The sequence below is a fragment of the Vidua macroura genome, chromosome 12, assembly GCF_024509145.1.
Source record: "Vidua macroura isolate BioBank_ID:100142 chromosome 12, ASM2450914v1, whole genome shotgun sequence".
In the NCBI taxonomy this organism is placed as follows: Eukaryota; Metazoa; Chordata; class Aves; order Passeriformes; family Viduidae; genus Vidua; species Vidua macroura.
Genome location: NC_071582.1, coordinates 1,299,054 through 1,319,212, shown reverse-complemented (window position 1 = coordinate 1,319,212; position 20,159 = coordinate 1,299,054). Strand labels below are relative to the sequence as shown.

The window sequence follows — 20,159 nt, the reverse complement described above, 5'->3', positions numbered from 1 at the left end:
AGAGCTCATGAGCTATTGCCTAATGTTGCTTGGGGCCAAGCACAGGGGTGTGGGTGAGGCAGCCAGAAATCTGTCATGGCGAGAGGATGCCATCCAGGGCTCGTGGTACCCGACTGGTCTTTGAATTTTGGTGCGGTTTGGACAGCTGGAGGGGCGTGACATTCGGGAAGCACGGTGGCATCTGGCCTTTCCAGCGTGCCACGCACTCCGTCCCTACATTATCTCTCCTGCTTTTGCTGCGCCTCGTGGTGTGGGGAGCGCGGCCGGGGGGGATCTGGCAGCTCCTGGGCAGCCACAGGCGGGGGCCAGAGTCTCCCAGGCTGCTATTGGCTCCAGAGCCGTAAATTAAGACTTCTCCTTTCTCTTCGCAAGGCACATTTCATTGGCTTAGGATAGGATCTGGCAAGCAGCACCGGCATTCGAAGACATAACTCTGCTCTCTGATGTTTTCTTCTCTTTAAAGGCTGTAACCCTTTGCGGAAGCAGCGCAGGGAAACCGCGCAAAGGCGGCCGGAGGAGGCTGGCGCTGGTACCAGCTCAGTTTGGGCCGGACGGGCCCCCTGGGGCAGCGGCAACTTCGCCCTTGCTCACCGGTACGGCCCGGACGTACCGGTGAGCACCGCTACAGCCAGCCGGGCCGCGGCACAGAGGCGGCTGTACCGGGTGGACAGCGGTGCGGGGGCTAGCCGGCTGTGCGGGTGTCAGCGGGCGGCTCGAAGAGACAGCCGGGCGGAGCGGGGGAGGACAGCCGGGCGGAGCGGGGCTCCGCGGAGCGGTGCGGGGCCCGGCGGAGCGGTGCGGTGCGGGGCCCGGCGGGCGGAGCGGTGCGGGGCTCGGCGGGCGGAGCGGTGCGGGGCCCGGCGGGCGGAGCGGTGCGGGGCCCGGCGGGCGGAGCGGTGCGGGGCTCAGCGGGCGGAGCGGTGCGGGGCCCGGCGGGCGGAGCGGTGCGGGGCCCGGCGGGCGGAGCGGTGCGGGGCTCAGCGGAGCGGTGAGGGGCCCGGCGGGCGGTGAGGTGCGGGGCTCAGCGGAGCGGTGAGGGGCCCGGCGGGCGGAGCGGTGCGGGGCTCAGAGGGCGGAGCGGTGCGGGGCCCGGCGGGCGGAGCGGTGCGGGGCTCAGAGGGCGGAGCGGTGCGGGGTTCAGCGGTGCGGTGCGGTGCGGTGCGGTGCGGTGCGGTGCGGTGCGGGGTTCAGCGGTGCGGTGCGTTGCGGTGCGGGCCGTACCACGGCCGCTCCGCGCTCCCCGCTCCTTCCCGCCCGCGCCGCCGCCGCCGCGCATTGGCTCGGCGGTCGGTCCAATGGGGCGGCGGGGCGGGGCGGGCCGGCCGCGCTCTCGCGAGAGCGGCGCGGTGCGGGCCGGCGGAACCATGTTGCGGGCGGCGGCGGCGCAGCGGCTGCGGCGGGCGGTGAGTGCGGGGCGAGCCCCGGGCCGCGCGGTGTGCACCGGGCGGGCCCTGCCCGGTGGGGCGAAGGGGGGCGCGGGGCGGGGCCGAGCTCCTCCCGCCCGGCAGCGGTGGTCGAGGGGGGGGTCTCTGAGAGGCGAGCGCCCCGCGCCGCCGGGCTCGGGCTTCTCCGCTGGGCTCCCCTCCCGCTCTGGCTGTTAAAAGTAAAGTTTCCGAGTGGACACGGGATGCTCCAGAAACCCTTTCCGGCCGTCACGGCAGGCAGGAGTTGAGCACTGTTGTCCCGTGTGGAAAGCTAACGTAGGTGTCAGAGAAGTCCTGAACTTCTGGGAGTGCTCGCTCGCATCCACCCTGGAGCAGGACAAGCTGAGCAACAGGTGGAGAAGACTCCTAAAGTTTGTTACTGTAAACTGTTTAGAATACTAAAAGAATATTAGCGGCCCAAGGAAGGCTTTCTGCAGTATTGTAGGTTAATCCACCGTTTCTCAGTCACACCTGTGCAGAAAGGTGATTGCCTTAACTATCACAACTTGCGGATGAAACTAATGCAAAACACCTGTTGCTTCTGCAGTTTGACCTTCATATTGCTCAGCTGGGAGGAGTGCTGGGCTTTTGGAGGCCATTTGCTCCTTGGTGTGTCATCGTGCCTGCCTTACCAAGGTCTAGGTGAACTCAAGGTTAATTGGAGTAGATGATTGATGAGATGCCCCCGAATATCTGTTCAGTCTCTTACTGTGCACCCTCCACTAGAACTGTGTATAAATAGCCCTTGTAAGTAACTTTAAGTCTCTCAAGTCTTTTTCAGGTCTCCAAGGCTTTTACAGGTACTATGGTTGAGTACAGCTGTAAAATAGTAGTTATGCATATATTAAATGGTTTCAGGTGATAAAAATCTCTTAAAAGATGAGCAAAGGTAGACTAGGTCAGATATGATTGAATTAATCAGAAAATTCTGTTATAATCATGGGCATGTCTCAGTTGTTGTTAGGCTGCAGGCTTTGTAGAGCAAAGGTCTTGATGATCTCTGAATCATATGGTACTGCTATTATGTAAATAGTACTTTACTCACATGCTCACTGCACAATTCAGTTTCATGACCTGGGCACGTTGAGTTCAGCCACGTGGTTTTCAGCCATACACATCTAAACTAGTAACTTTGTAAAACAAGGCCAGTAAAACATTGTGTGCATCTTGAGTGTGTGTGTAACAATGTAGTCTGTGACAGAAGTGAAACAAACTCACAATTTTTGTTTCACTGTTTGAAAAGTGCGAAGTTTAGCCCTACTGACACTTAACAGCTCAAGATTGAGTGGAGTCTAGAGAAAAAGAAGATGAGAGAAGCCTGTGAAGTGTGAGCAGGAAGGAAAGTTGAACTTTTGTACAGCTTAAAGATGGGAATACTGAGGAGGAATGAGACTGCAAGTGCACAAAAACTTGGTGCAGAGGTGGGAATAAGCGATTTAGGGACTTCCCTGTGTTGAACTGCACTCGGTGTTGTACTTCAAAATAGCTTTGTTGATTTTTATTATTGGTTTGCAAGGAGTGTATTTGGAGAAGTTAATTGTGTATTTTGTCTTTCTCTTGCTGCTTCAATCCCTTTGTAATATTAAGTCTTTACTATGATTGCCAAATCCTTTTTGCAAAGTGGTTTTATTTTTTTCTTGTTGTTCTTTGCTGCAGTTATAGCTCCTTTTTTAATTTAGGTGCCTTTAGTGTTGCTTTTCTAATTAGTGTTTCCTGGAGTTATAGAGCTGTCTCTTTTGTAGCCAGGTCTTTAGAGAGGTTCTAGAAGTATAAGCTTGAGTTCCCTTCTCTCTCTGAGTTTACCAGATTTATTTAGTTAGCTTAAAGTTTTACAGCTACAAGACTGTGTCTTACTAGAATTAGGCATTGCTTTGTTGTTTAGGAACGTAGCCTTTATCTTTAGTAATACCCCAATTCTAGTTTCTGGAGTTCTTTCTTGGGAACTTTGTCCTGTGTTAGTGGTTCTCCATGAGATCCAGAATTCCTAATAAGCAGTTTTAAAATTTTAGCTTCTGGCCAGTTTGCTTTTACAGCTAAGTAAATCATCTCTAGAAATACCTTTGTAGGTCCAGTTGTTTGGTGCTCTGCCTTGTGAATGTCTGTTTTGGTTTTGTTCCTGTAACTTCCAGTGGCTCTTCTAAAGAGAGACAAACTTCATTTTCCCAGGTGAAGCTTCTAGCACCTGTTTCTTATTGATGCATATTTGGAGCATGGGGCTATGTGGAATTCACCTGCTGCGTCTCTGGCAGTTTTTGGAACAACTTTTTGGCGGACACATCTTGTGCTGTTGTGCCTGCCACATGTTTCAGTTGGAGCTGATTTCCTAATTCCGGTGTTATTAATGAGCGTCCTTGGAGCAGGCTGCAGACAGCCATCGCTGTTGCCAGCAGAGGCCACGGGTGCTGCACACCAACCTCACCAAGCAGCAAGCAAAGATTTGTGACACTTCCCTCTGGGCTTTTCCAGCTCTTGGTACAGCTGGTTTTTAGCACACAAGCAGCAAATCTGTCTGTAAGAGGTGCTAGGCATGTGTGCTGTTTAGGTGGCCTGTCTGTGTGCTGAAAGACCAAGAGATGCTCAGTTTGCAGTGGCTTTGTGAGAAGAGCAGATCACCTGTGCACATTGGGTGGGTGCTGGATGTGTGTGGTGTTGGCTTTACCTGTGCACGTGTACTGGATGTGCCCAGATTGCTGATGGTATTTTGTCTGGAGCCTAGAAATCCAGATATTATGCTTACATTTTTTGTGCTCTGGTTGGAAAATATTGATGGGTTTCTCAGTGGGGAGCAAAATGGTGCTTTGGGGAAACTTGAGACAATCAGTGCAGTGAATCTGTGGCTATTTTGCAAGTGGCTTAATTGATTAATTACTGCACATTCGAGTTAATCTTAGGAACTTTGAGACATTTGGAAGTCAGAGGCCAAGTTTGCTCTACAGTAAATACTGGGGAGGGAAGGGGGAGTTGGAAATTCTTGGTGGTTTTCATTCACAAATCTTAGTTTTGGTATAAACTGAGTCACTGTCCAGAGTTTCCACCAGAGAGGAAGTGCAGATGTTTTTGCTGTAGAGGAAACACAGGTGTGTAGCTGTGATTTGTAGCTAAACCTGAGGAAAATAAACTTCCCAGTTCTACCTCCCCGTTACTGGGATGTCATCACCTGCTGTCATGCTGCAGAAGCTACTCAGGTTCCCAGGTTGGTGGGATATTTATCTGGAGGTGGTTTCTGTGGGTAGCCTGATTTTCTAGGGCTTGGTTTTCACCAGGAGCCTTCTGCGGCACAAGCACTGAGTGCTGTTCCTTCTTAAGTCACTGTTTTCAACACTTTGATCTGTGGGTCTTATTTCTAGTGCTTTCTTTCCTTGCTGCCAGCTGGTTAGGTTTATTCTCTACCTTCCTATTTTATTTAGGCTCCCTAAGCAGACATCCTGCCCAAGAGCAGAAATGATGTCAGTGAAGTGATGGGCTGCTCTCCCACACGTGCCACTGGACAGTAACTGCATCAAAATAACTGTGTGTCCTATCATTGACTCATTGCACATTCTTAGTCTCCAGGACCATATGACTGGATGAATTACCCTCTGATTTTACTGCAGATCCTTTATTATAACGAACAAAAGTCAGTTTGGTTTGGTTTTGTTTATTGAGAAAATTATTTAACGTGTCCTAGTATATAAAATTCAGACTCACGTAGAAATCTCGTTTGTCATCTAGATTTTTACCCATAATATATAATGTGACTTTAAATTTATTTTGAATCTGGTCTTGTCTTTATGTTCAAAAATGTCATGCACGAAGTGACCTGGTGTGCATATTGTGTGTATTCCCACAAATATAAAATGTGGGATTTATAGGTTTAGGAATAATGCCTAATTAATGCTGTAATAGCCAGTCTGCTTAAGCAACTTCTATTGCTAGTATTCGTTTTGGCTGAAAAATAATTATTTCTCAGTTTATTTTAGAATGGTTTGACAGAATGATGGTGCTGGTGCAGTGCTTATTTAGGGAAAAAATGATAATCGAGGCAGAAATAAGTGTGTTTAAAATGCATGTGTCTCCCTTTGGAAATTCGAAAACTTGAGGATTTTCCAGGAATATGGTCCACTTTACCCCATGACACAACTGTAAATCATTGGAGAGTGGGCTTTTTGCCACAAAGGCATGGATTTATTCTTCAAATGGTGACTAAAATTTCATAACTTTTATTGTGGATGATGTATGAAACATAATCAAAAATGCAGCGTCTGATCTATAGTGGCAGTAAATATTTTGTTACTGGCAATTGGTTTCAAAGGAGCTTAGAATATTTAATCACAGCAAGCATAAGCATTATGCTTAAGCATAAGAGATTAAATGCAGAGCACTTCTACAAGAATCCTTATTGTTTTAATCAAAAGGACAAATTATGATCCAGATTCTGCAAAAACTTATCCTTGTACTTTCATTTGTGCACTGCTGATTAGCTTCAGGAAAGTCCTTGGGATTTGCTTTCTGTGTTTGAAATTCAGTATGTTGGTAGGCTTTGTGGGGTTGAAATCCAGATGCAAATTTTAGCCTCTCCTATTTTCTGAAGCTTTTTTTATTTAGGGTTGTAGGCAAGTGCATGTTTGACATGAGGGGAGATGGGGTTGGAATGTAAATTAAAAAAAAATAGTGTTTGGTTGTGTATTTTCAGCGTTGTGTTGGTATTTGTTCCTTGGTTATATTAATGAATTTACTTGGTTTTCCATGTGTTCCATCCTACATTGATCATAACTCAAGCCTTCAGTTGGGCTTTATGTAGGGTAAACAAACACTTGAGAGACATTATTCCTGTTCCCATCCAACATGTTTTCCCTACCCTAGTATTAGGCTTGGAGGAATAATGTTTTTCACACATACACCTGAATATTAGAGAGGAAGGTCTCAGAATTTAGAATATTTTGCTTTGGTTTTATGGCAGTTTTTTTGCCTTTTTTTTTTTTTTTTTTTTTTTTTTGCTTTAGAAGCTCAAGTTTGTGTATGGATGGTGAATTGGTCAAAATTGTTATTTAAGTACCATTAAATTGTGGTGGTAGACTAAGTGCTCAAAAGTTTTGAAGGAAAAGAGGGAAAAGTGAACCTGATGCCTATAAAGATTTCTCCTAGTGTGTTTTCAGGCTGTCAGCCCCTGCTGCTTAATTTTCATCCAGCCACTGCATAAAATTTTGCCTCTAAATATAAAAGTGGGTTCTGTAGCTAGATTTTGTTTAAAACTTAAAATAAAGCACTGCCAGAGAACCACCCTAGAAAATCAAGTAAATATTTATTTGCAGCTGTTGATTTCATTGTGTCTTACTCTTGTTTGTCTAATCCTCAGTCTTTAAGGTACTTGGTTAAGTTGATTGACTGAGCTTGAATGTAAGGTGTTAACATGTTTTTCTTAATTTTGTTTGGTGTTTTCCCGTGGAGTTTCAGTTTAAGCACAGCATGTTACACACAAGCTGAAGTCAAGCAGGTTTATCTTTTCCTTTTTGTATCACCCTGTGTATTCTCTTTACTTAACAGAAATTATCTAGAATGAGGCTAGCAGTGTTTTATGATTTGTATAAGTGATGAATTTCTGTAAAGCCTTGGACACCCAGTGGGACAGTTTTTATTTCAGTGCTGAGTTTCCTGCTCGTGTCTGTCTCTCTTCCCTTGCAGGCGTCGGTGCTCCGGAGGTCCCAGAGCACCTTGGTGGTGGCAGAACACAACAATGAGTCCCTCACACCCATCACCCTCAACACCATCACTGCAGCAAAGCGCTTGGGAGGGGAGGTTTCCTGTCTGGTTGCTGGTACCAGCTGTGACAAGGTAGGAAATGCTATTTTCATACCAATGAAATAAAGAATGCAGCGAAACAACACTTGGCAGCATGTCGGGCAGCCTGAAAGATAATCTGTAGTCAGGAGAAACTGTGCCAGGAGTTGCTAATCTGCCAGAAAAGTCCTGCACTTGGAACTGCTTCTCTTCTAAAGAGAAAATATGGATATAGATTTCATTTCACAAGGGACGGTATCAATAATGGCTGTTACATGCTTGAGGAAGCAAATTTTTATAGGACTAAAGGACAATTAACTTTTAAAACAAGCTATATCTCTGTAAAGTTTAAATGGCAAATATTGCAGTGCTAAGAGTTTGGAAAGAAGCTTTTGCTTGTTTAAATGGAAACCAGCAGAAGTGAAACAACAGTTGATGAATTGGGCTTTTGAGCAAGTTGCTGTTACTAACCAATCACTAGCTGTGTTTGCAACCTGAAATTCTGAAATTAGTGCTTCTTGACTTTATCACACAGCTCACGTATGTAAGAAGTTCCTTGTATGTAAGCTGTGTATTTTTAGTGTAATTTTGATGTGCCAATTCTAGAGACAGTGTCGTCAGTACATTAGTGGCACTTTTATTCCAGCATGACTTGGTATTGTGTGAGCAGCAGAAGTACAAAAAACTGTGCCTAATACTTATGTACTGTTTATGCACTGTTATTTTGAAAGGAACGTGTGGTATCTCATGAAGAAGGCATACTTAGAGCAGCTTATTCACAAATAGGTGGAGAAACCTCAGTAGCTATTCAGGTGTTCGAGGTGGAGATGAAGCAAATATTTATCTAAATCAAGAAAATGAAAAAGAAAAAAAATTTCCTGACATGTGTCTTTAATTTTCTTTATTCTATGCACTTGCATAGGAGAAAAATGATTGTGAATGTTTTGTTTGTTTGTTTTAATGCTAAATACATGGAGTCCGTATGTTATGGTGGGAAAAAGTATTTTATAAAAAATGAAGGTTTAGAGATTTTTATTTAAGAGCCAGTGGCTCAAACAGATATTCTGCAGCAGCTACTAGGGATTTTTTCTTTATTTCCTTTTGTTAATTTTTGAGGGTAAACTGATACTCATCAAACTCAGTAAAACTACAGTTTCTGGGCGATGCATGTGGTCTCCAGACCTCGCTGTCAGTCCTCTTCTCTCTGATCTGTAGTAACCCTTTTATCATTTAAACTTCACTTATGCCAATTCAAACGAAAAAAATGCATAAATGTAAATTGAAAATTCACATTGCTTCAGTGGGCAAAAAGTCAGATGCAAACAAAGGGTTGCTCCTAGAATTTGGACAAAAATGATAACAGCATTGTACATTTGTATTTGTTTGTCTGGTAGATACTGACTGATCTAAAAGTAGGGTTGGTTTCTTGGTGATTGTATTGGAATACTGAGCAATAATCCTCAAGGGTGACTGTTGCTGGCTGCTGTAAGAAATGCTGGGGTCCCTGTGGAGCCCTGCATGCAGGAGGCAAGTTTTCCTGAGTTTGATTTGCTCCGTAGAGCTCTTACAAATTAATTTTCATTATGCCATAAGGCGCTGTGCTGTGCATCAGAAGACCTGCATTTTATTCCATTCATGTCTGTTCTGATTTTGAAATTCGTGTACTTTTGGTTCTGGTTTTACGAACCTATAGGCTGTGAGTTATTTGCAGTGGGGGGACTACCTTGTTATATGTTTGTGGTGCCTGTTAAAACACAAACTAACAATAATTCACTTCTAATTACAGGTAGCATCAGAACTCAGCAAAGTGCAGGGTGTTGCAAAAGTTCTTGTGGCTCAGCATGATGTGTACAAGGGATTTCTAGCAGGTGAGAGTTGTTCTTACCTATTGAGAAAAGAAATTTATTTGTGTATTTGTGATTGAAAATAAGACAGTTGTAAATTCTGAGCAATGTATTTTTATTCTCAGAGGAGCTGACTCCCTTGATTGTGGAAACTCATAAAAAATTTAATTACACCCACATTTGTGCCGGAGCATCTGCCTTTGGGAAGGTAAGTAGATCAAAGAGCATCTAAAAGTTCTTCTAGAAAAGAGACAGACACTGCTGTAGGTACGAGTGTGAATCAAAGGCCTGAGAGAGATCAGCCATGGACAGTTCTGCATTTGCAAACTATTTTACAGTAGTTTGCTTAAGAGGTCATTAGTTAGATTTCATGATTCATGTTTGAGTTCTTTTATGAGCTGATGTGAAAAAAATAGTGTAGAAGAAATATTCTGTGGTAACCAGCCAATCCTATGGACACAAGGCAAAATGTGCAATAAGGCAAACAGATTAAGTGATCTGAAAGCATGAAAATTGTAAGGAAAAGCGCAGCAAATTGGGATGAAAAATCTGTTATTTGCATGTTGAAATGAAAGTGTGCAAACCTATCGGAAGCAAACTTTTTTTTGGAGTGGGATTTGCATCTGTGATAGAAGTCATGTACGTTGAAATGCTTGTAAACATATATAAATAACACAGATCTAAGGTCCAGCCAGGATGGTTTTTAATGAAAATACAATTTTTCAAAACTTGGGGTTTTTTTGGGAATGTGTTTATAAGTGGAGGGCCTCAGTACTAAGAATCTGGGCAACATAGTGGAGCAGTGAATTGGAGACAAAGGATCCTTCAGAAATCTTGCCGATGTAGGACGGGTAATGACATCAGCCTTCCATCTGACTACTTTTGCTTCAGTCAATAGCAATCCCTATGCTTGTGTTTTTGCTAAGAGAAATTAAGCCTTAGGTTTTTAAAACTTCTTTTTTTTTTTCCTTTTTTTTTCTTTTTTTTTTTTCTTTTTCTTTTTTAACTGCAGTGTCATGGTAGGAGTTAATGGCTTTTGCTTTAAAGCTTACACTGCCATTTTTGAGTGCTTCATGTGAGTAAAGATTTCAGACCTGGGCCTTTTTTCTTGTACCAGATTAGGAGGCAGACAAAAAGCAAATAATAATCTTATTGATCTCTTCATCATTTCTGCTGCTCTTTTTATCCTTCTTCCCACTCTAAAGGTGCTAAGTAATTTTCTAGAGTAAATTTTGGAGCAAGAGAATATATACTTTAATATTAAATTTAAATTTTTTTTTTCCTTGGAGGGAAGAGTGCAGGGTTTTTTCCCTATAATTTCTGGCATCTAACTTCCAAAAGCACCATTTTTTTTTTCCCTTGAAGTGCCAAGAGCTCAACAATCCATAACTGTCAATTTTCTGAGTAAATGGCATCTATATTCAGTTTTAGAATATTTGAAGCAAATAAGTCTCCTAATTTAAGATATTGAATTAAGGGTTTACTTACAGTAAGTCTCATAAAATGTCTAATGTTATTACAGTAATGGGATTTTATTTGGCTGCTAAAGCTACATGAGTAGCCCTTCAAAAATCTTAGTTCTATGTGTCTTAGAGCCATATGAAGCTAAAATCGGGTCAGCAGTGTTCTTTTACTGACCATATATGTTTTACTTAGCTTACTTTGCTAACTTTTCATCTCTAACTTCTAGAATCTTATTCCCAGAGTGGCTGGCAAGCTTGATGTTGCCCCTGTTTCTGACATTATTGAAATTAAGTCCCCAGATACTTTTGTGAGAACTATCTATGCAGGTGGGTAATCACAAAAGCTGTGTGGTATTTGTCCAATGAAGAATCCAGTAGTGCTAATTTTTCTACATGATCCTAATGTGAAAACCTTAGAATATGATAGGAATTTTCCCTTTACGATCTCAATTGCTGTGGTTCATAAAAAATGAAGCCTGGGGATGGACACGACGCTCCCTGTGTGAGAAAGCAAGTAATTGCAAGGGCTTTGGTAGAAGCATGTCAAACCCATGTCTGTCACCTTAAGGAACAGCATTTGCTCCCATCCTTTCCGTGTGCTGTGTTTGTTAATGCCCTTCTGATCAGGTTTTGGAAAGCATAAGACATCAGGTTAATTGTCCAGCTTTATTTAATAGGACTAGCATTAGTTCTGATTAAGATACCACAGGGTTGTTTTTTCTAATTATGAAGACATTGAATGAATTATTTCTAATATTTAATTACCTTAATTTGTAATTATTTCTTCAGTCTTGTTTCTCTAATGCTTGGCTGACTCTGTGTTTTATTTTAGATATTAGCTTATTAGCTTGTGTTTCTTAATTTTACTGTAAAGATTGTACCACATGTACCAGCAGGGTATTACATTTTGAATTATGGTACTGGAATGTGGTTTAATGCTGCACTTTAAGTTACTTCCCAGTAATTCACAGTTTCAAGATGACTTTGTTTATGAATAGTTGAATTTTTATGAATGTTGCAGCATTTTTTCTTTTAGCATTCCCTGCAGCCTCCAGTGTGAAGTATTATATTATAGAGAGAAACACAGTCCCACAGATACTTGGGGGAGGCCTCATTGTCTTCAGTTCTGATGAATTCATGCAACAGGATAAAAGATCTACTTTGAATTATAGACATTCTTTATGTGTAAGAGTGGCATTTTCAAAGTTGTTTTTTTTTCATCCCTTCTGAAATTTAAAATCTCGTTCATAAGAGATGATGTGAATGCTCTGTCTCCTTTAAAAATAGAGGATTTGTATTCATACTTTAAAAACATGGGGCTAAGCCATAAATTAAAGTATTTTTAATCTCTGTTTATTAAGTGCTAATTTTAGTCATCTAAAACTACAATTTTGGGAAGTACCTTGGTGGATGTTGCATATTCTAGTACAACTGCTAATGTGGTTTTGATATTAATTTTGGGGTTTTTTTAAAAGCACAGTATGTCTGATAATCTTTAAATTTTGAATGCCTCTTGTTTTAGGAAATATTATTTGCACTGTGCAGTGTGATGAAGCAATCAAAGTGTTTACTGTACGGGGAACTTCATTTGAGGCTGCTGCAGCGAGTGGTGGTAATGCCAGTGTAGAAAAGTGTGAGTATTTATTCTGCAGTGCTGGTGTTTTGTTTAATAGAGTTCGTTTTGCTCACTGCATGGTGATGTTTTGTAGAAGTATTTGTCAAAGCAAACTGATTGTCATAATGTTAGCTTTATACTTTTAATTACAGGTGCTTGCACTTTTTAGTGATGCCTGGTAAGAGAAGATAGAGGTTATCTGCACAGTTACTTCCTTGACCAGAAATGGAAATTATCTGTGCTGAAATCCGTGCTTGTTCCACTCACTGCCTAAACGTCTGCCATGCAGTCTTGAAACTTTAAGTAAGGACAAGTTTGTCCTTACAGCTGTTTGAATAACCAGATTGGTTTTCAAAACGAGACTGAGCAAAACCAGAAGTGTTTGGCTCTCTGTAGTTTTGGTTTAATGATATTGCAATTGAGATAGGTCACTACATCATCAAGCTAAATTAGTGGCAGCTTAAATCGATTTGAGAATACAGAGTTGTTTTTTTAGATCAGTTTTAACCATATCAGTTCAATTTATAATTTAATGAAGCCAGTGTTGCTCTGATAATTGAGAAATCCAGTCACAGAATGACAAAGTAGTTGAGGTTGGAAGGGATGTCTAGAGATCATCTAGTCCAGCCCCATGGACTAGGTTGCCCAGGACTGTGTCCAGTCAGGCTTTGAGAATGTCCACAGGTGGAGACTTTACAACTACTCTGGGTAACTTGTTCCATTTTGGTGACCTCTGCTGTTTTTCACTGTGGGCCTTTTTGTTTTGTGGCTTAGTCCCTGCCTCCGAACCATTCTGTATTTCCTAACGTCTGTGCGTGGTAGAATTCAAACGTTACTGAATTAGTGTGTTGTGCTGTTGGTGTGCTGCCTGATTGACTTGTCTGCCCGTGATGGTAAGGCTCACGCTTGTTATGCTGGGTTGGAATCAGTGTGTAACACTTGTACAGCAGAATCCCTTGTAGTGCAGTTTGTACTGTAGGTGCCCTGAGCACAGCTGGTGAACGAGGCTCGTTCTCAGTGCCAGGAGCAACTGTGGAGACTCGGCAAAAGCTCGAGGTGGAATCGGGTGTAGAATGAACTTTGAATTAAGCTCGAGCTCAGGTTTCAGCTTGAAAACACATGCTTTCCCATTTTCCTTGTGGGTGTTTGGCTCATCTGGTGAATGCAGTGACCCCCCCACCGCCGGTCGGTATCTCCGAGTGGATTGAGCAGAAGCTGACGAAGAGCGACCGGCCGGAGCTCACCAGTGCCAAAGTGGTTGTGTCAGGGGGTGAGTGATCACAGTGAAACTGGCTGATGCTGCATTGCAGTAATGGCACCTCTTGCAAATCGTGGCTGTAGCAGAGCCCTGTAGTGTGATACATAAAAAAAAAAGGCATTATGATATTCCATGGGGGTACCTGGGAAGCACCTAATGTGTATTTTGTAAAGAGGTAACGCATGAGTTTAGCATATGCTGGGAGGCTTTGTTAGAATATTTTCATATTTGATGAGCCTCTTTGTAAGCTTAGCAATATGAATTGTTTTTTTAGATGGACACGTATTGTGGTTTTCATGTAGCAAAATTTAGCATGTATCAAAATTACTGCTGATCATTTCAGTCAGTCCAAACATTATGATGTAATGACCTTAATTATTTTAAAATTGTATTGATTGTATTCTGCTTCTTAGGGATCAAGTGATGGACTGTGATTTTTACTGTATGCCTACAGCTAAAATGATTTCTTACTAATCCCACAACAGTGTTTTGTTCCTGAAGCCAGCAGAGGGAGCACAAATTAGTTAAAAAATTCTAGGAGAATGACCTAGATGGTGCTGTGTGCAGGAAGTAAACAAGACAGAGTGGTGTTGGTTTATACACGTGAAATGTTAATGGCAAAGACAAAAGCTAAATCTCCAAATATTAAGTACTGGTTAGCAATGTATCCAAAAATATCTTATGCAAGCATATCTTTGAGTCTTTGCAAATGCTAATACTCATACAGAAAATTTACATAGGCAAAAAAAAAAATCTTAAAACACATGTTCTTCTTTCTTGATCTTCTTTTGTTCTTAACTTTTAAGGGAGGGGCTTGAAGAGTGGTGAAAATTTTAAGTTGCTGTATGACCTTGCGGATCAATTGCATGCTGCAGGTAAACTTGTTTTCCTCCTTTTTTTTTTTAACCCTGTTTATTATATTTAAACAGGTCACATTAAAACCAGAATTCAGCTTAAGTCTTTTATTTTCATGTCTCTATCAAATGGTTAATTGCTCTTAGTTTAGTAATAGATAAAGTTTTGTCAACTATACTTAAATGCCTGTGTATGAAGCAAAATACTAACCTATAATATTCTCAAATCTCCAGACCAGAAGCCTGCAAACAGAAAGTGAAGTAGTCATAGCTCATTTTGAAGAGCTGATACTTTTTGCATACATCCTTTTCTAGTGCTTCTTTACAGAATCCCACTCACATTGTTGTATTTTGAGTGGCTCTGTGCTTTTGTATTAACAGGAGAAAATAAACCATATGCAATGTTTCAGTGAAGTATTTTGTATAAAGGTTGGGAAAGAAGAAGAAACTGTTTGCTCTAATGTTTTAATTCCATGAATTTTAGCATTCACATTAATAGTTTTACACAATTGGCCTAGTTTTTAAAGTGGTGTCTTTGCTAACTAAATGTCCATATGGCATTTTTGAGTTTACTTTGATATTTTTCTTTACCATGCCTGACTTTTGAGATTCACAGCAATACAAAATAGCACATATGTTCCATTCAGACTTGAAGGAACATTTTGGGAAGGCATTTATGGGAAAATCTTCTTTTGACAAAGCAACAAGAAAAAAATCATGGAAATATGCCAGATTGAAATCCTTGGTTTAAATATATGGCCCTGTGGTGCTGGGAGTAGGGATTTCCTGTTGCTTATGAAGTGCATTAGCACTTAGTATTTGGAAGTTTTTAGCTAGTGGTATAGAGAGGGATTACCATAAGAGCTTTTAAGAGGGAAGTTTTTAAATATGTGCCCTTAGAGTGTGGGACTTTTCAGTAAAATACATGGGCTTTTATGGTGATATAAATTTGGCTCGCAAATATTTTCAAAGAAAACATTGAAAATCCTTTCTTTCAACTAGTTGGAGCTTCCCGTGCAGCTGTTGATGCTGGCTTTGTTCCTAATGACATGCAAGTCGGACAGACGGGCAAAATAGTAGCACCAGTAAGTATGGAAAGACCTCTCATCACAGAGCTGGGATGGTTTCTAGCATGCATTTTCCTTTAGAGCGAGCACTTGGAGATGAGCTGAGCCTTGATTCCAGCCTAACAGGAACATCAGTGTGCCCACTGTGATACTGTCACTTGATGCTGTGTTTTCAAAATGCCAGGAAATCTCTACTTTGGGTGAATGGGATGTGTTCTGACACAGCTTTGTCAGGGGTTTGCATGCTGCATTTTTTCATAGCTGCCTGAACCTTTTTTAGAACCTTTTTTAGCTTCATTGATATGCTAAGAGATGTCATTACTGACATAAACTCAAAATTACATCAATCCGTGGCTTGATCTCTTGTAATTGTGTGTTCTGGGTTTTTTCAGGTGATGATTTTTATAATACTTTTAGTAACTGTTACTGAATTATTGCAGTATAGTCAAAGCAAAATTTTTGTAAAAAATGGAAGCGCAAGAAATTTAAGAGAGGAATAATCTACAGATTGGCTGCTGTAGAGTGGAATACCAAGAAGGACGTACTCTGAATGGCTCAGTATTGGGTAATAACATGCTGCACATATTTTTCTGCTATTTCTGCATCCCAATATCACAGGGAACTGATTTCTGTTTCTTTTTGTATCTGTGTGGGGCTTTTTGTTGTGCAGAAGTCTGAGACTTCTTTCATTGTTCTTTATGACACGAGGACATACAAGGAAAGCTGTAGCCAGATGAAGCACATTTGAGTGTTTGTAAAGAGGAAGGTACAAATGTAGCTCACCTCAGCGTGGGGCAGAGCCCACTCTGAGATGTGATGATCTGTCAGGTGGAGTAAAGGTTTTGCCTCCGAGTAAGCAGCTCTTTGAGTATGGCAACAGAAAGCACCAAGGAGCAACTTTTTACTTGTTAGTGGCTTAATGAGACCAGAAGGGAGGAGTGAGCTGAAAAACTCATCATATTTCAATTGCTGCATTTGCCAAATCATAATAATTTAAATAGTAGTAAAAAGCTCTGCATGTTCAAAGCCTTGATAGGATCCTGAAATGTTTTGCCTTTGCTGCAAATTTAAGAAATTCAAACCATGACCATTATTTTTCTAGTAATATATCCAGCAGGATAGAGTAATACTTGCATGTCAAAGACAGGAACTTGTGATTCTGTTGTCAACTCTGTCTGCTGGATTTTCCTGAACAAGATGTTCCGTGCTTCTGATTTCTTCTGTCTTGAGCTGTGGGTAAGGATGTTTGCTACTTTCTTTGAAGTCCTCATCAGAGGCCATCCAATGGGCCTGAGTGGAGCTATTTCTACACATGCAAGTGTTTAAACCTGCAAATGTATATGATAACCAACTGCTATAAAACACTCCTTCTGAGAAATAGACCTATTGATAAGACTAAGGTCATTCCAGAATCTTGATAGCAGTGATATTAACGTCTGCTGTGTAAGGAAACTGGGAGGTTCTGTGGCTTATAAATGCAACCCCAACTGTTTCTGCTTACCAGGGTATGAGCTAAGTGTCATTTAAGAGCGTGTATTTTGAAAGGGCATGAGATGGGACTAACCATCCCTAGTTCTTCACTGCCTAAATATCCATTAATGAGGTGGAGAATATTAATTTGAAGACAGCTCAGCTCTGATTTGTGTGTTAAGGCTCAACAATGAACATTCTTTCCAGAGTCAAGGAAACTGTTTATATAACGCTTATGTTGAAACAAAAAAGGCTGTTTTTTGATGACTATACAATGCTGTATTTTGCCACAGATGGCCCACAGCAACATGTGAGAGTAGTAAGAACATAAAGCCACATCATAGGATCACGTCAGTGTTGTCACTGTGTTCTCTTCTAGAGGATTGTTAAATAGCCTTTAATCACGAGTGATGAATGCATGTTAAACTCTGGTGTCATAAGTGATCTGAACTGGCACAATTGCATGGTGGTGCATCTATTTGTCTGCAGGCTGATGCATTTTTCTCTCATCTCACTTCTTAACAAGTGTTTATTAAATAGTGAGCTGTGCAGAGTACTGGAAATTTTCTTTCAAATTTCAGATATTTAGTCTGGATCTTAAAATACATACAAGGATTGCATTCAGTGCCTTAGACATATAGAAAATATGAAATGTTAATTGTAATGAAAGTGCAAGTTGAACTGATACTAAGCCCACAGAGTTGCTGACTAGAGGTTTTAATTTTTCTGTGTGTTGGATAGGTATCTTAAATATGAAGCAATTGAAAGCTACAAATTCTTAATTTAACATTCCTAATTCTGCTTCACTGTCTTTTTGGTACTTCAGCTAGAAAATTATTCTCTGCAGTGGAACATAGAGTTGACTTGAGGAAGAACTGAGCTTTTCTGGTCAGGTCAAGATGACACTGTCTATTTGAGCAGCTCTCAGAAGATGCTGCTTTCTCCCTGTGTGAGATGTGCTCAGTATCAGTTCAGGAAGAGCCTGTGATGTTCTCTCTGGAGAATTGCAAAGCAGGTTTGAACACTGGGCAGGTAGAGTAGCTGAGATCTGGGTTTTGTGTTCAGTTTTGAGTTGACATGGTGTGTGCCCTCTGGGTGTGTGATTTTAAGCAGGGGAAGAGTCCCAGATACAAGAAACTCTGGAGTCTGAGCCACGCTTGTTCTCCTGTGCAGCTGTTGGCTTCTGATGGGAAAGTATCTGAGTGTGTGCTCTTCCACTTCTATTAATAGTCTCCTGCCCAGCCTCAGTGGAGGATTGGAATGCATTGTTTTCCAGGACTCTGGAATTGGGTCAGTTTGAGACTACAGAGGGACAAGGGTTAGTTCCAAGCTCAGGAAGAGGAGAAGTGCTTCTGCTGCTTTTTCTGTGTGACTGCTGGGGTGTGTTTGTGCTCATCTCTGGCTAATAGCATAACTGTCTGAAAGGGCTGCTTGTTTCTTCCCCTGTGCCTTCAGTTGTGCATTTGGGGAAGGAAGGGTGATTGGTCCTTCATAATTCTGTGACTGGCTTCAGTTTTTAAGAGTGCAGCCCAGAACCCAAGGGTATCACAGAACCCAAGAACGTCACAGCCACAGCAGCTTTCCAAAATGCTGAGGTATCAATACACAAACACATTGCCACTCAAGGAACAACTGGAGTTCATTTCACTGCAGTGATGGAAGAATGCAGTTAATTAAAGAGCACAGCTTTCAGCTTGGGTCTGTCTGAGCCCTGGTTCTACGCAGCACACCTGCTCTTCCAAAGTAGCCCTGGACTGTTAAACTTCAAGGTTTTGTTCATGTTGGTGTTTATGCATATTGTTGGGTTTTAACAGGATCTTTGGCAATTTTTCTTTTGGATGGTTTTAGTCCACTTGTTAAAATATTCAGTGTATTATTTCTGTTTCTGTTAGTACCCTTTTTTTAACCTCTTACTTTCAGGTGATTGCAGCTCCTATTTGAACTCCTTCTCAGAGCTCCTTCTCTGTCTTAAGAAAGAGAGGGCTGATTTGTATTATTTGATGAGATGGAAGGAAATTTTTGGACACAAGTGGATATATTAAAATAGAAAATGTTTTCTTCCTAATTAAAAAAAGACAATTTAGTATATTCAGTCTCTTTAATCAGTGACAACCATTTTAGCATATTTTTTACAATTAGAAGCCAGTTTTCCCCCACTATTTCTTATATACAGGTGTTCTGCAGAAAAATGAAATTTGATTCTCAGGTTAAGTACTGTATGTAGTTTCTGTTTAAGGAAAAAGCCCTTGCAAGAATGTTAAAATTAGCTGGTTTTGGATAAAAATATCCTTCCTATGAGTGCCTACTACTAAGTATTAGTTAAGTATATCCAGTTAGAAAATACTAAATTCCCTAGAGAAATCAAGCCGACCACCATTACCCTAGAATAACTGCTATTTTTAGATAAGAGATTTCAAATAATCAGGGGTGTTGCTTTCCACAGTAAATATCTTCCCAGTTCTTTCTCTCATGTTCACAAAGAAAGAAACAAGAACAAAACAGGTGTGGAGAAGAAAGAAAGTTAAAAGTGGTTTTTTTTCAGTTATTTAAAACTTTTTGAATGGAACAGGAATGCTTCATGTATTAGTTCAGTATTAGCTTTCCTTACCCAAGACATAATTAGCAACATTTCTAACATGCAAAGCAATATGGAATCTTTCTCAGGAACTTGTGCAGTTTGTCTGATATTCAGCTAAAAAATAAACTGTGACTGGTAAGAAAAGGAAAGCAACTGCTGTAAACCTTTTCTGGCTTCTGCGGTTGCTGTGGCCTGTGCAGTTCAGGCTGGTGGAAGGAGTGGGGGACTGGTGGTCCCTGAGGGGGGTCCATCAGTGCCACTGAGCCAGCTGGGCTGTGCAAAGTGCATTCCCTGGGCTGCTGGGGACTGGGTGGCACCTGGACACTTCTTCTGGAGCAGCATCCATGATCCAGGGGGGAAGTCCTACACTGCAGTGCCACCAGGCAGCTGTCTTTGAATGCCCCAACTCTTCCCATGGTTTCCTAGGCTTTCCCTTGCAGCCTATTCTAATGAATTATATTAATTAGAAAACCCTCAGGTTTTGAAGGAAGATGGGCTTGTATTGGGATTATCTCACACTCAGCTTCTTGTCCCCAGAAAACAGCCAGCACCTCAGTGACACTGAGAGGTGCTTTTTTTTGGCAAGCATGTGTGTATATTGTTATCCTCTGACCTTGTAAAAGATCAGCTGCTGCCTGAAAGGTATCCTTCTAACTTAATCTCTTCAGAGTTTAAATCTTCACTCTTCTAAAATTGGTGCTCTTTCAGGGTCTAACTCTAGAACTCCCTTAATTTCTGCTGTAGGATTTCCTAGCTGGCAAAGCTACTTTCTTTTTTTAATTTTATTTTTTTATTTTAAGGTGTTCACTTGCTGCTGTGTTGTTACTTT

The 20,159-nt window shown here is 41.5% G+C and overlaps 1 protein-coding gene across 1 annotated transcript in view; it reads left to right on the top strand.

The window, feature by feature from the left end:
• Positions 1-1,352: 1,352 nt before the first annotated feature.
• ETFA (electron transfer flavoprotein subunit alpha) overlaps positions 1,353-20,159 on the top strand; it is a 29,631-nt gene continuing 10,824 nt past the window's right edge. The window contains exons 1-9 of the mRNA XM_053988221.1: positions 1,353-1,403; positions 7,086-7,235; positions 8,968-9,049; positions 9,151-9,233; positions 10,716-10,815; positions 12,011-12,121; positions 13,272-13,373; positions 14,168-14,236; positions 15,218-15,300. Of these exons, the coding sequence (XP_053844196.1) occupies positions 1,365-1,403; positions 7,086-7,235; positions 8,968-9,049; positions 9,151-9,233; positions 10,716-10,815; positions 12,011-12,121; positions 13,272-13,373; positions 14,168-14,236; positions 15,218-15,300 (819 nt within the window). The 5' untranslated portion in view covers positions 1,353-1,364. The remainder of the gene's footprint in view (positions 1,404-7,085; positions 7,236-8,967; positions 9,050-9,150; positions 9,234-10,715; positions 10,816-12,010; positions 12,122-13,271; positions 13,374-14,167; positions 14,237-15,217; positions 15,301-20,159) is intronic.